This window comes from Carettochelys insculpta, chromosome 2 (assembly GCF_033958435.1).
Source record: "Carettochelys insculpta isolate YL-2023 chromosome 2, ASM3395843v1, whole genome shotgun sequence".
Lineage (NCBI taxonomy): Eukaryota > Metazoa > Chordata > Testudines > Carettochelyidae > Carettochelys > Carettochelys insculpta.
The window spans coordinates 93,953,437-93,968,104 of NC_134138.1; the positions used below are offsets into that span (position 1 = coordinate 93,953,437).

Here is a 14,668-nt window from a genome sequence, read left to right on the forward strand (position 1 = left end):
TCTGTGTTTACTTGCACTGTTCTAGTGCCAGTCAACTCTGGCAGAAGTATCTTAGAATATTTCCCACTGCAAAACATGAGCAATAAGAATGCAAAAGAATGTTTGGGATAGTGAAGATGCACTTTCACCGCTCTGGGGGAGTGATGGAACTCATGAAGTCTTGCAGGCTGGCAACGTAGCTGGACAGCCACTCTGCACAACTTTGAGGGAGCACTTGAACGACAATGGCATGGTTGCTGCAGATAGGTCATTGCCCTCCTTGTCAAAGCTTTCTGAAGATGGGGATGGGCAGCCCCTTGTTCCTTGTGGTTGCTACTTCCTACTTCACAGGGGTCTATGGAGAATTGATAATGTTTCCTACACCCCACACTTGGTGGAAGAGCTTATCCTTGGACTTGAACTGGAGCTGTGCGAAGATCATCCCTACACTTGGAGCCTTCTTACTCTGGGGAAGGAGGGTCTGGATGGTGGCTGAGAATGCCTCAATACCAACCATATTTCTGAAAAGGCTCCCCTCCAGACAGGACTTGGAGATGATCAGCTCCTTGCCCCGTGAGTCCCAGAATTCAAAACTGTGCCGGTGTCCTTGTATTCTTTGTTATTATGGCTATAATCCCTCTCTCCAGTTTGCCAGCGAGGCCCCAATCCCTTTGTAGCAATTGATCAGGCATGTCTGGATTCAGGCCTTGACAAACTCCTCATTGTTGTCAATGTATTTCACACAGTCATCAAAGTCCATCTCCTCCAGCCAGAGTTGGAACAGCTCTGGTTGTTGTATTCACTGGAGCCTACAACAGAGGAACTCCTCCACAATTTCTATTCTAAGTCTCTTCCTGAAGTCTGTCACAGAGTGGTTACAGTAAACCCTCGAGTTATGTGGAGGTTGCATTCCTGACACCCCCACATAACTCAAATTTTCATGTAAGTTGAGAGGAAATCAGAACCAGGCTGCCACCTGGTTCCCATCCCCCCAGGCTTGGAGAAGCCTGGAAACTGACCAGCCCACTAGAGTCAGTTTCCAGACTCCCAGAATGGTGGGGAGCTAGGAACCAAGGGACAGCCTGGTTCTCATCTCCCTGCCACATGTGCTGGTCACTTTCCAGGGTTCCACAAGTGGTGGGGAGATGGAAACCAAGCGGCAGCCTGGTTTGCAGCTCCCTGCCGCTTGTGGGGCCTTGGAAACTGTTCAGCACATGGCTGGTCAGTTTCCCAGGTCCCACAAGCAGTGGGGAGCTGGGAACCAGGCAGCAGCCTGGCCCTTCTGCCCTTGCGGAGTTGGGAAACTGACCAAGGCAGCAGGGTCCCAACTCCAGGGACTGGGAAACTGCTTGTCACGGGCAGAGCCAAAAGCCAGGCTACCGCCCCTGACAGGAGTGGTTTCCCTGTCAGGGGTGGTAGTTGCATTAACCCCCAAGATACGGGCAACCCCAAGTTGTGCATGTCTCAGGACATGCACAACTTGGGGTTGCCCGTATCTTGCGGGTTTACTGTACTCTGCTCTAGCAAAAGAAAGAATTAAACTGCCTTGGGAGAGGGCTGCAGTTGAGGAACCAGAAATCAAGCTGAGACAAGGCTTGAGGGGACTCAGGCTGCAGGGAGGCAGCTAGTGTAGGAGAGGGTAGCAGGTCCATGAACTCCTTGCTAATGATGTGTGGCCATATCAGACTGCAGTTTACCTCTGAGGTAAGGGGCTAGATGATGACTGGCAGTGGGTGGGTATAGGGCTTGAGGTTCCATGAGATGGGAGGACCTCAGTGTGTGAGGCACTGTGGCAGGGCAGTAGCCTGAAGGAAGGGCACTGTGGCCTGGGAGAGATGTAGCTGCTGACATGAGTGGGTGAAGAACAGACATGAGGTAACTGCAGGTTGGACTCCAGGCAGAGGAGGGTGCTTGGGAGGCTGGAAGAGCTAATTCTTGTAGTAAGAGTCTCTGAAGGTGGAGAAATACGGAAGGGCACTTAGCTGAGAAACACATAACTTGTGCTATTCTCACTCCTTGCACCAGGAATGAACAAAGGGTTTGGCCTGAATCCTTCGGGGAGAGATTTTGTAGGCTCATGAATATTTTGATTTTATACCTTCAAATTTTCTTTTTCTTCCCTTCATGTCACTTCCTTTGATTCCATTCTACAGGAGAGAATTTGGATACTTTGTATATTCACCCTCTGGGTCCTTTTGGGGATTTTATCTACTTTTTACCTTTGGGACTACTATCATCCTGAAGAGTGGGTCATAGCCATGAAAAAAACACAGTCAGTGCTTAATATTAATAAAATGACTTAGAATACAAGGTGAACTGAAATCCAGCCACAGTAGCATTGATATTGAAAAATACTGTATGACACATGATTCAGAAGCAACCTTAGAACCAATGAAATGTTCTAGAACCCAGACAGAATTTTGCAAAGCAGAATAGCACTGAGGCCGGTCCCATTATTGGGATACGTTTGCATGAGTGAAAGAACAGAAGAGAGCTCATGTATCACTGTAACATTTCCTGATAACCAAATGAGTAATAGAGCAATTTCTTAAAATAAAATACAAAAATCATGGTAGATCTTGAAAGGCAAAAGTGTTCTCTAAATATAAAGTGGCCGTTAGCTAAGCTATTGTATTGGAGAAAATAGACCCGACAGAACCTACTAAAAATAAAAGTAAAATAGCAATGAGACTAAAATTAGTCCTGTCATCTTCATTACTTTCCTTCAAGGATCTCACTTCAGGAAAGCCATTAATCCTGATTGCGTGGAATGGTGGTTATGCTACAGACTTGAATGAGGCCATCAAACTATAATTGAGAGATCTGATTTCTGGTCTGTGAGATGAAAAGGAGAGGGGGTACATATAAGCAAATGAGACTTCTTTCAAACTAGTATTTTTAAATCTGGAGCTAACCATCTGAGCAGCATGATTGTACCCTCAACAGGAGTAAGGGAAGAGAAACAAATCAGACATGAAGCAGCAGAAAGGATATTTAACAAAACTACTAAGTGGCTACTATCACTGATGATAAAACATACTAATTTAATCTTCTGATAATGAATACAGTATTTTGTGTTGCCCACTAAGATTAAGCAATGTCACCACCTATTGCTTACATCCACTTAAATTTCTACTTTAAGCTGGGACTACAAGATGCATAGGCAGAAACAGTCTTATTAGCTGTCTGTTGAGCTATTCCCTAGGTTAGGAAGTCTAATCATGTTTTCCACTGGCAGGAAATTGGGGCAAACCAGCCACAATCTCTTGTTTCCAAAATGGCACAAACTTTACTGGTAAAGATACTTTCTCTGTACTCTCCCTCCTCAAGCACATCTGGAGCTAGAAAATGATGCCCTCTATGGGAGTTATTGAATTAATACAATCCCTCACTTTCTCACTGAGAAATCATATGCTTGAATGAATTTGGCACTTATTTAGTAAATAGAGGGAGCTACATCTGGTGATCCACAGAGCACTTTCAAGGTGCTCTGTGTAGTTTCTGCTGTCGCAAAGTGGGAGCATTTGTCATATTAAAGCAGCTGTGCTTCTCACTACTAGTTGTAGCTCAATCCAAAACTCCCAGGACTTCCACAGGAGTTTTTTCAATCAGATGAATTCAAAGAAACAAGCATTTTCCCCAAAGCTGCTTTTTTGTCACTTTGTTGGGATTTTCTTTGGTATATATTTGGCTGAGATCAAATTTGTGGACACCACCAAAATTGGAGACAGAAAACATACCAAGGAGCAGCATTAAACTGCAAAGGGATCTTGAGAGAGATTAGAGCAGAAAGGGCTGCAGATGACATGGAGATAATATTAATAAACAAAAGACCTCTTCTTGGGGAGAAGGAACCAAATAGCTTGTTTTCTTTATAGATCTTTGATAGTTACTTTTGCTTCAGGTGCTACAGTTGCTACAGGGAGGACACATTCAAAACTGTGACGTGGAGAGGGAAGGGGGTTCCATTGCATGAAAAGGTTTGGATCAGAAGAATGGTCTCAACATTATACAATTTGGGTCTTGTCTGTCTTAGTGTATGTCCACACTACCAAGTTTTGTTGACAAAACTTAGGTTGACACCCAAAAAAATTGACAAACAAAAATTACCTGAGGGTGCTCACATTTGCTCCATCAACAGATCATGTTCACATTGGGGGGCATCACCACTGACAGTGTGAGCCCACAGTGTACTATTGTGGTAACTTAGGATTCTCTCAGAGTTCTCCCACGTAATCTTCAGGATCTGGGAGTGGCATCATAAGCAGTTCTGTGAGCTCTCCATGTCTAGGAATGTCAAAGCAGCATCTGTCCCCCCCCCGCCCCCGACTCCAGCAGCAGTCTGCCGGGGCTGAGGAGCATTCCAATGACTTGTTCTTTGTTCCCCAAAGGGAGCAGCATAGTAGGGCATGGTGTACACTAGGGATCAAGGTTGGTCCCACATACACAGTTCTAGCCACGCTATTAGCGTAGCTAAGAGCAACGTATCAGGATCAACGTTGTTCCCTGGTGTAGCATGGGGCTTTTCAGGCTCGTGTCAATTTCCCTTACTCTGTGCAGCAGTGTGGAGTACCAAGGTTGACAGCTGAGCCCAAAGAAATTGTTTTTGCTGTGTCTTCACTGATTTTGAAAAATTGATCTCCGGAAAACCAATTGTGGCGCATCAACCCCCACCCCCTATAAGTGTAGACATATCCTCAGCTGTCAGATACTTCACAGAGCTTTGAAAGGAGGCGTGCATGCCTGCATGGCATCAAAGATGAAATACCCAGCAGAGCCAACTGGGCAGGCATTGTGGGATACTGGCAGAGGCCAGTTCTGTACACAAACAAACAGCAGCGTTTACATTGGCTGTGTTGACATTAAATGGAGGGTAAAAGAAAAGTTCTCTCCTAAGGGTGGAAATGTTTTGAAGCCCAAAATGAGTGACAAAAGTCACACTGAGTTGTAAAGGCTCTCACTTTTTTGTCACTAAAAGGAGGTTTTTGCTGACAAAACTAGGTAGCAAAAATACAACCTTAGGTGCCGCCTCATATGTTTCACTGCAATGGCTGCAATCAGCTAAAACACTCTTGCTGGTATTAACAGATGTTTGAGGAATGACGGTATGGGGATTTTAGTACAGGGTCATTGATAGTATGTCAAAGTCTGGGTTACTAACCATTAAAATATTATGCAAGGTATCTTTGATCAAGCATTTGCTCACCTGTGCACTGTTATGATTCTTTATGACAGCCAAGGGTAATTTGAAGTGGTGTCTACTGGTGACAGACAATATTTTATATAACCCATATCCTACATGTCCAGATGTTGTAAAAATGGATTTGTGAACAAATTATTTACAGTTAAGGCACGGGAGTAGGATTCAGATCAGGGTTGAGCTTGTCACAGATTTCTAGCGTTCAGTCCTATAGCCTCTGTGCATTCATTCTCCAGCTATGAAATGTGGATACTAAAGATCTCTCTCAGCTAATGCTTGTCAATTGGGCATATTCTATGGTTCACATCGACAACCCGATAAATGACATTAAATTAAATACTGAAATTCTGATGATGTTCCCCAACCTTTATGAGATAATAGTGCAAATTGGTATCAGAGATTTTCTTAAATTACAGTTTGGTTGTAACAGTGAAGCACTGCCATATTGTTTAATTTACCTGACAAATTGCTAACAGGAACAATATCTGAATGGGAGTTGACAAAAGTGAACATTTGTCAATCGTGTCTGTTTGAAGAACACACGTGAAGACACTGGTTCAAGTTCTGATCTAATTTCTGAACATGGAGGCATATCAGAAAATTCCTGTGATGCCTGAACTTGGCCAGCACTACTTATTTATGAAGGAACAGCCTCAAAAGCTTAAGAATGATCAAAACTAATGGATTCCAAAGACACTATTTGTTCTTAATGACTGAGGTTATTGTATTTTTACTGTCTGTATCATGAAGGGTCATACCTACTATGTTTCTTTTTCACCTGATATGCTAATTCCACCAACCAGATACACATCAGGATCTCTTATCTTAATAATGCAGAACAGCCTGTTCACATGCATTGCCAGAAATTACTATTTCAACTGTAATGAGTGGGGTTTCTCCCTGTATTGACCTCTAGGTTAGCAATGGTGCAGGCTACGTGACAGTGGTTGTATGGACTGTTGCATGGCTCACAGCTGGACAAGTGAGAGGAGACTCAGACAAAAGGCATCTGGTAGAAACAGGAAAGTGTTCTTTATTTCATGTGGCACAGCATTAGGCAGACAACCCAAGAAACAGTCACTAACAAAAATCAAATCTATCATTCCTGGAATCATGCCCAGCAATTATCCAAAGGTCTGCTGCTAACAATGACTAAGATGCCATTGCCTATCCACTCAAATATTCTCTTACTCTGTACATGCGTCGGCCATACCCTTGCTACAAGCATCCTTTTTAAGGAGACTAACCTCAAAGATACAGTATCTTCAGACAGCATACATACTGTACATAATTACTATGGTACATTTCCCTCAAGCCATGCTAAAATATAATGCTAAGGGTAACTCTAGACAGAAGGCAGTACATTAGCCATTCACATCTCTGAGGTAACAATGCTGTTTCTGAGCTAACATGGTAAGGGCCACCTGAGGGAAGATCAATATGGCTTCAGAGTCTATTTTTAAACTCCTGATGCAGAAGCAAGAGCCTGGAATGCAGTCTGATGAGAAACAGAGTAGACACCTCTTCTCTTGGTAGCTGACTGGGCACAGGGAATGGGAGAGAAGGAAAGAAATCCCTGTCTACCACCATTGGAAAGGAACAGAATTGGCAGACACGTTCTATTATATTAGAAAGAGGGGGAAAGAAGAAAAAAAACCACCAAAAACCTGAAGAGAACACCATCTTTGCATTATTCATTCGGAAAGAGGAGAGAGATGACTAATGTTCTAGAAGGGTGACACATAAAAGGAGGTCTTAACAAAGAATGGCTGATTGAGAATACCGTTTTAGAAACAGGACAACAGTCAAGCCTCAGGATTTTTCTGCCCCCCCAGTTCTTTGCTACAGGTTATTCTCATGATATATTTGCTTTTCTTTCTTTCTAAATTAAGAAAATACATACTTCTAACAAATCTGTGGGCCAAACCCTGCTCTCCACTGAAATCACCTTCATTGAAGTCATTGAGAGGGAGCCCTATGTACAGAAGTTCATTTGTATTTATTCTTGCATTCCGCCAGAGCTTACAAATTGATGGAGTTAGTTAGCCTCTACAAATTGATCTTAAATCACCAAGAGATGGCCACCAAAGTGCGGTCAAGGAGCAAGCAATAGCAAACAAAAAAAAGTAATGATTCTCTTAAATAGATAACTCATTCATGATTTGGAGCAAACAACATAAAACAAATCTTGAGCCAATGCTACACTTGCATTATAATTTTGCAAGCCAAACACAAGTAATGTTCACTTACTTTAACTGAAAAACAGGACACAGCTATAGAGAAAAGAAGCATAACGTTCTTTTTCCTTTGCTAACATTTCACTCAAGAGGGGTACACGTTTTCATATTATTCCCCATAGGCTTCCCTGCAAAATTCCAGTTGTCTGCACAGCTTACTGTAATTCATTGTAAGACAGGACACATCTACTATGCAGATGAATAAAGCCTTTGATATCATATAGATATTATTTGGATTCTGAATTTAAATACTCTATTCTTTCAGACACAGAACAATACAATTTTTGGATGCATTTACCACTTTTATTTCACTATGCAGAAACATACATTCACCATGTGTTGTGATGCAGCTGAAAGTGTAATGGAGACTGTTTCCCTTCCATGAATATTATAAAGGAATACTAATGAGTTTTCAGTGGATGTTCTGTACAGTTTAAGGCTTGGCTCTGAACTAGATAGTAAATGCTGACCAGATTTTGAAATGAAACATTTTTTTCTCTGAGAACAAAAGGGGAGTTAATAAAAAACCATTAAGATTATTTCAGAGTAATAATTTTGTAACACTATCAACTAAGGAAAATACAGACTTCCTCCAAAGTAAATACATGTAATTTACAGGCTCAACATGTGGAGGGTGACTGGAAAGTTTCTGACTAATTCTGGACAGGGCTGACAAAAAATGTGAAGTCAAGTAAATGCCCTGAAATCACTACTACCCCACAAGATATTAAATCAGGTACACTAAGCACATCTTGTAAGTATTTGAATATTTTGATAAGATTAGAGATTTATCATTGTGTATTGGGCAACCGTAATAAAATCAGATAGATTCAAATAGCTTCCCAAGTAAACTGTGTTATTGGCACATCTAACAAGTGATAAAACGTTATACACAGTACCTATACAGCTTCTAGCAATTTAGGGTCATCTTCATTTACAATATCCATAAACAAAGATTTGCCACCTAGCAAATTTTAATATGTTTAGATTTAATAAAATGTGAAAGGCATGAACTGTGTATGTGTTACATTAGATCACGGGTTATATTATTTATGAACGTGCAGGTATAGCCAAAAACTTAGATACTGTATAAGGAAAATTAAAAATGTTGCTTTTCTGTAAATTTATCGTTGCTTCATGCAATATTGTTTTACTGATGCTGATTCAGATTGTTTGATACGGGAAATATCTCTGTAAGTGTCTTTATCAGCAGTCAAGATCAATTCTTCAGTACTGAAATGTTCCATGGACAGATACAAGTCATTCAGGTTAGAACTGAGACTCCATATAGGCTCTGGTATTCCTAGTGGTGTGCATGACTGGGTTCGTATGCAAGCTAAATTATTCCTGCAGGAAAGAGAAATGAGTTAATTATCTGAAGAAACAAAAGAAAACAAAAACTGAGTTTCTCTCAAATTAAGGTTGAAAAGGGGCACATGTTAGATAATTCAGGTGACAACATTTGTAACTGCGTTATTCCAGTATAAGTAACGGGCAACCTTGGGCCTGATCCACTGGAGGCAATGCAAAGATTCCCACTGACTTCAGTGGGTCTGGATCAGGCCACTTCATTGTTTTCATTAAACTGACTGGCAGAAGACCATAACTGTTATTCGTGCTCTAAGGGCTGGTTCCCTCTTCCAAAACAATGGTAGTGATCTGAACCACATTTTTTTCGGGAATTTATATTTCTTCATCCAAAGCAGAAAAGTTATAACCTTTCAGGAGATAATGAGAAGCCCTGTGGCACTTTATAGACTAAGGTGATAATGAGAAGTCCTGTGGCAACTTGTAGACTAACAGATTTCTTGGTGCATAAACTTTTGTGGGCAAAGACCCACTTTGTCAGATGCATGTCAAGAGACGCAGTACATCATACAATGTTACTTATACTGAATGATGGGGAACACACACTGCTTCACAAGCATGATGCTGCTATCATTTCAGACAAATTAGACAAGCAGCCTCTTTTATGCGTGTGAGAGTGCATACAGCATTCAAAGCAGCCTACGGATGATGCTGTCATTAAGAGCTGGTTAGTATGCATGACATGTTTCTGCACATACAAATACAGTGCTATCAAGATGCCTGGTTAGCCAAACTTAGTTGGACAGCATGCCTTTACTGAAGAAAGCTAGTCACAAGAAAAGCTGCATTATCATCTCGTCCTGAGAAACAATGCCACTTTGGAACACAAAATGTCTTTTCAAAACACAAAAAAGTGAAGACATCCAAATATCAACAACAATTAATTTGATTTACAACAACTGGATAACACAGCCTTAGAAGTTTGAAGTAAGCCTAAATTGTGATATAGCATAAGTAGCTAACTTCATTTCTCCTAACCTTTTAAAACAATTTAAAATCGCACCTTTAAGAACAAAATGCTTTTGTTCTTAAGTTACACGTATAAACAGACAACTAATTTTTGACAGTAGGGTTAGAGATTTTAGGAATACAGCAAAGCATGGATGAGTATCATCCAGAGAGCCAACACAAGCAAATTTCCATTTCTCTAATTGGCACTATTCAACAAAGAAAATACAGAGAACTAAATGTGTATAGTTTACAACTGAAGTAAAATCCAGGATTAATACTGGGCTCACGTGCTTTATGCAAATGCCAGTGAGAGAAACAAGGAGGTAGAGGTGAATTATGGAAGACGAATGCTTCAGCTGCATGCCAGTGAAGTGAGTGACTAGGAAAGATCATCTTTTCCTCTTACCTGTGGGTCAATCCTCCCCATCTTCTGGTGTGATTTCTGTCTCTTTATGTACCACTACTTTGGTCACTGACATGTCAGGGTGCTGCTCTTTGGCCTCTTTAATTGCCTGAGCCAGCGCCTAGCCCAAGGAAACCACAGAAGGGCAAAAACAAAAAGGAGGTGGAACATGCATGATCAATAGCCAGGTGGAGAGTTTCATGAGAAATTAGACAATTTACAAATGAGGAAAAACTATTAAAATATACTATCACCGATTTAAAAGCTAATCCAATTTAAGGCATGCCAGTAAGAATGGTATTTTAAAGCTTAAAGTTAAACGTTCTCTCTTTGGTAGTGTTTGCTTCAGAGCAGCTAGTAGTAGCTTGCATACTTTACCTGATCATGGTCAATATCTGCATCTCCTGTGATGACTATTCGTTTTTCAATTCTTGTCTCTGAAATGCCTCCTTTCACAGTCTGTATGAGAAGAAATACAAACAAACAAACTAACTGAAAAGCAATGCTGCTTGTTCAAGCACTAAAAGAGTTCCAGAATCTGACGATAACTGAGCTGGAACTGTCCACCCAGCAAGGGTTTTCAGAAAAGATGGCTCAAGTATTTCAGAACGGCTGGTATCAACAGCATAGCTGTCATAGAAAGACTAGCATGGATATACAGTTGAACCTCTCTAATCCAGAATGTTCTCGTCTGGCAGCATCTGTAATCTGGCACGATTTTAATTAGCTGGATGACCACTTATGGGTGTGGCTAAGTTTTCCGTGGTCCCATAAAGTTTGTTTCCAGCTACCAGTCCTGGCTCTCAGTGTTCTGTGCTGTTATTTAGCTGTAATTTACTCCTAAATGTCTTCTAGGAGCCCGTTAAGCACTGAAATTGTTAGCAATGCTGAAACACAATACGGACATTCTGCGATCCAGCAAATTTTCTCTTCTGGCACTGGTCAGGTCCCGAGGGTGCTGGATTAGAGAGGTTCAACAGGAGAAACACAAAGCCTCTGATCCCACTTAAGGCCTACTGTGAGTACTCGGGAGTGGAGCATGGCTTGGTTGTGTCTCCTTTGCCCAGAGCTGAATTTTACCCAGAGAGGATTTAATCCTGGCCTCAATATATATGTCTACACAGCAACTAGACACCCATGGCAGGCCTGGGCTTGCCAACACTGGCTTGTGGGGCTCAGGCTGTGGGGCTGTTTTATTGCTGTGAAGACTTCTGTGTTTGGGCTGGAGCCCAAGCCCTGGGACATCCCATTCCATAAGGCCCTAGGGCCCCAAACCTGTCCTGAATCTGAAGCTGCCACTGCATTCAAACAGCCCCACAGCCTGAGTGGGTTGGTATGGACCAACCACAGGATGTTACTGGTGAGGTTAATGGAAGCTATGCTTAGTGAAGACAGTCAGTCCAGGAGTTGGAGTGTTAGCCTGGGAATGGGAAGACCTGGGTTTCATACCCTGCTCTAACAAACTTTTTCTGTGACCTTAGGCAAGTCACCTAATCTCTTTGTATCTTGTGTGTAAAATGGGGACTAAAACTGCCTTCCTTGCAGGCTCACGCACTATTGCCATGGGGACTACATAAATATATAAGTGAGACAGGATTTCACACAGGTAATACTGAAATAAATAAGGATTTATACCATCCTGTCAAAGTTCTGGAAATACATCCATTCAAGGACTGAACTCCTCATTTTCTTACTTTGGTGATATGGGTCGTAGTTGTAGTACTCGTAGTTTCAGATGTGATGGTTTGTGCACTCATCAATACCCCTGGCTCTGAGTCAGCACCAGAATCCATCTAAATATCCAAAAAAAGAAAAAAAAAAGCCAAAGTTTATGAAAAACTGAAGATATAGACTGAGCTTTCCTCACTCTAGACTTCTGTGTAAAGAATGTGGCTGATGACAAACTAACTACTCTTGGGATGTTGCTTTGCAGCTGAGAGGCTACTCCATTGAGCTGAAACAGCAGCATTTTGGTCACAATTGACCACCTTGAAAGAGCTTCGTGCATAGTACCCATGGAAGCCTCACAGCAATCCTGAGAAGCAGTCAAAGGATATATAGGGATCTCTCCAATGGCCACTGAAATGTGTCCACTTCCAGAGTGGAACACAACAGCTGTTTAACAATACACATCAACATTACTTGACAGTTTAAGATGTAAAGTGAAAAATTCTACATACAATTAGAATTGCCTGGAGAATTCAGGCAGAAGATAATTGGTTGAGTTGGAATTTATTCTGAACACCAAAATTAATATACTAACCTTTACAAAAAGAATCTGGGGGCTCTTTAATGGCCAGGAAGTTCAGATCCTGTCCCATGTGACTTAGATGTTATTTGATTACTCATGTATCTGCTTCAGAATTTTGCATCACTTCATAAGTTTACAATAGTACTTTCATTTATACGTTGGAACCTCTGTACTGTGGACATCCCTATTCTGGGAACACCCCGGTAGAGAGGAGGAGGTGGCAGTGTGTACTGCTGCTCTTCCCCCCACAGCTGGGGGGAACAGCAGGGTGCAGAGCCCTTTCCTCACCACTCCCTGGGAGCAGTGGAGGACACAGAGCCAAGTGCACCTCTAGAAGTAGGGCACCAAGTAAGCACCCTACTTTATCCCTCTCCCTCATGCCTTCATGCTACGAACGTGAAACGCCTTCCACGGCCTGACAGAATCTTTAATCTGGCACACCTCGTTTCTCAGGGTTGCTAGACTAAAGAGTTTCAAGTGTATTACAATGTGACTCATACAGTTTTTTAAGAACATATGTTTAACATAGATATCAACATCCTGTAGTCTAACCAGTGTTCACAGAAGTCTGTATATTGGTAAAATAAGTGCATGTCCAGATAAGCCTATGTATTTATATAGTTCTTCTGATGAGAAGAGATTTACTATGGGTAATGTTACTCTTTAGTACCACAGAACTGCATCTACACAGCCCCTCCCTTTCAGAAGGGGCATGCAAATATTGCCAATCAGAAATGCAAATGAGGTGCTGATTTAAATATCTCACATCTCATTTGTATATTCCCACATGATCTGGCTTCCGGAAGAACCACTTCTGGAAGCCAAAGTAGCCATGTGGACGGCATTCCTTCAAAATGAAACCCCTCCTTTTGAAAGCACCCTTCTTCCGGAAAAATTTAGGAAAAAGGGTGCTTTCGAAAGAGGGGCTTCCTTTCAAAGGAACCCCATCCACACAGCTGTTTTGGCTTCTGGAAGCCAGATCACATGGGACCATGCAAATGGGGCATGAGATATTTAAATCTGTGCCTCATTTGCATTTCTAATGGGGCACATTTGCACATCCCTTCCAAAAGGGAGGGGCCATGTAGATGCAGCTTAATAGTTTAAAGCAGATGACACTTAGGTATTTTTTTTCCCCAGCCATTGGTAAATTAAATCCTACGTCTTGCAGTTTCTTACCTGTGATGATTCATATGTAATGGTTTTTGTTTCTGTATGAACTATAGGAACATCCTTGGTAGAAATTTCAAGCTTTTCCCCACCTGGAGAAACACTGCCAAAGCTGATGGTTTCAGTCTTCACAATTGGTGACTGCTTCAATGGAAAAGTAATTGGAACATTTATTAGAGCTTTTAAATTTCCCAGAGAGATTTTTTTTTTGGCTTAGGGAGTTGAAAATAAAAGTGTTCTGCATTACAGAAAGGAAGAATGTCATTATAATGGTCCATACATGAATATATAGTAACAATACTCCAACGCAGATTTTATATCTGAAGCTAAGATGTACTTCATGCAAGTTGGTTTTAGAAAAGAAATAAATATTAAACAATTGCTTATTTCTGCAGTACAACAGACTGACATTACAAACTGATTTTCTTGTAATTACCTCTGAGAGAAGTAAAACAATATGAAAGTTTTTAACCCCTTCATATAAAAAAGTCTAGCTATCCTGCTAATGGAGACAAAACAAGACTATGTCTTACACTACAGCATAAAGCCAATTTTAAGGCAGTTAGATCAATTTTACAATGTTACTGTTCTCACTGCAAATACCATAAGGTTGATTTTAGGGGGTGCTAAGGTTGATTTTCTTACACCAACCATGTGACTCGACATAACACCAAGTTAGAATTTAAAAGGTTGGATAAATGCCAGTGTGGAAACAGTGTTACTTTAAATCAACTTTATTGGCCTCCAATGGTGTCCCACATGTAACCCATGATGCCCCACAAGTGTATGTTCTGTCCTCTTTCACCTCCCATGCTCTCCATGAGTGCCAGAAGCCCCGCATTTTGAAGTAATTGCTTTACGATCAGCGTGATGACCACATCTAGCCGTGAAAGAGTCCCAGCATTGAGCCATCAGTAGAAGCAGGGTCTCAGTTTGGCTGGTGGGCTAGCCCCCACCCCACCACACAATGTGGCAGCTTGGTTGTTGGGATGAAGCTGCAGCACATCAAGTAGTGGGGTGACACATCCTGCCCTGTGCAGGGTGAAGGCTTCTTCCCTGCACAAGATACAGCAGGAAAGGCCAAGGTTTTTTTTCAGTGCTTCACATTT

General features: G+C 41.6%; 1 protein-coding gene across 26 annotated transcripts in view; it reads right to left on the reverse strand.

The window, feature by feature from the left end:
- Nucleotides 1–8,549: 8,549 nt before the first annotated feature.
- The window catches only part of EPB41L3 (erythrocyte membrane protein band 4.1 like 3), a 231,883-nt gene continuing 225,764 nt past the window's right edge, over nt 8,550–14,668 (reverse strand). For 17 of the 26 annotated variants that reach the window (XM_074987386.1, XM_074987397.1, XM_074987391.1 and 14 more), the window contains 5 exons: nt 13,569–13,703; nt 11,833–11,931; nt 10,517–10,597; nt 10,142–10,259; nt 8,550–8,763 (listed from right to left, as the gene is read on the reverse strand). In XM_074987386.1, coding sequence (XP_074843487.1) covers nt 10,149–10,259; nt 10,517–10,597; nt 11,833–11,931; nt 13,569–13,703 — 426 coding nt within the window. In that variant the 3' untranslated portion in view covers nt 8,550–8,763; nt 10,142–10,148. The remainder of the gene's footprint in view (nt 8,764–10,141; nt 10,260–10,516; nt 10,598–11,832; nt 11,932–13,568; nt 13,704–14,668) is intronic. The other 9 variants (XM_074987411.1, XM_074987407.1, XM_074987410.1 and 6 more) reach the window with 2 other exon arrangements.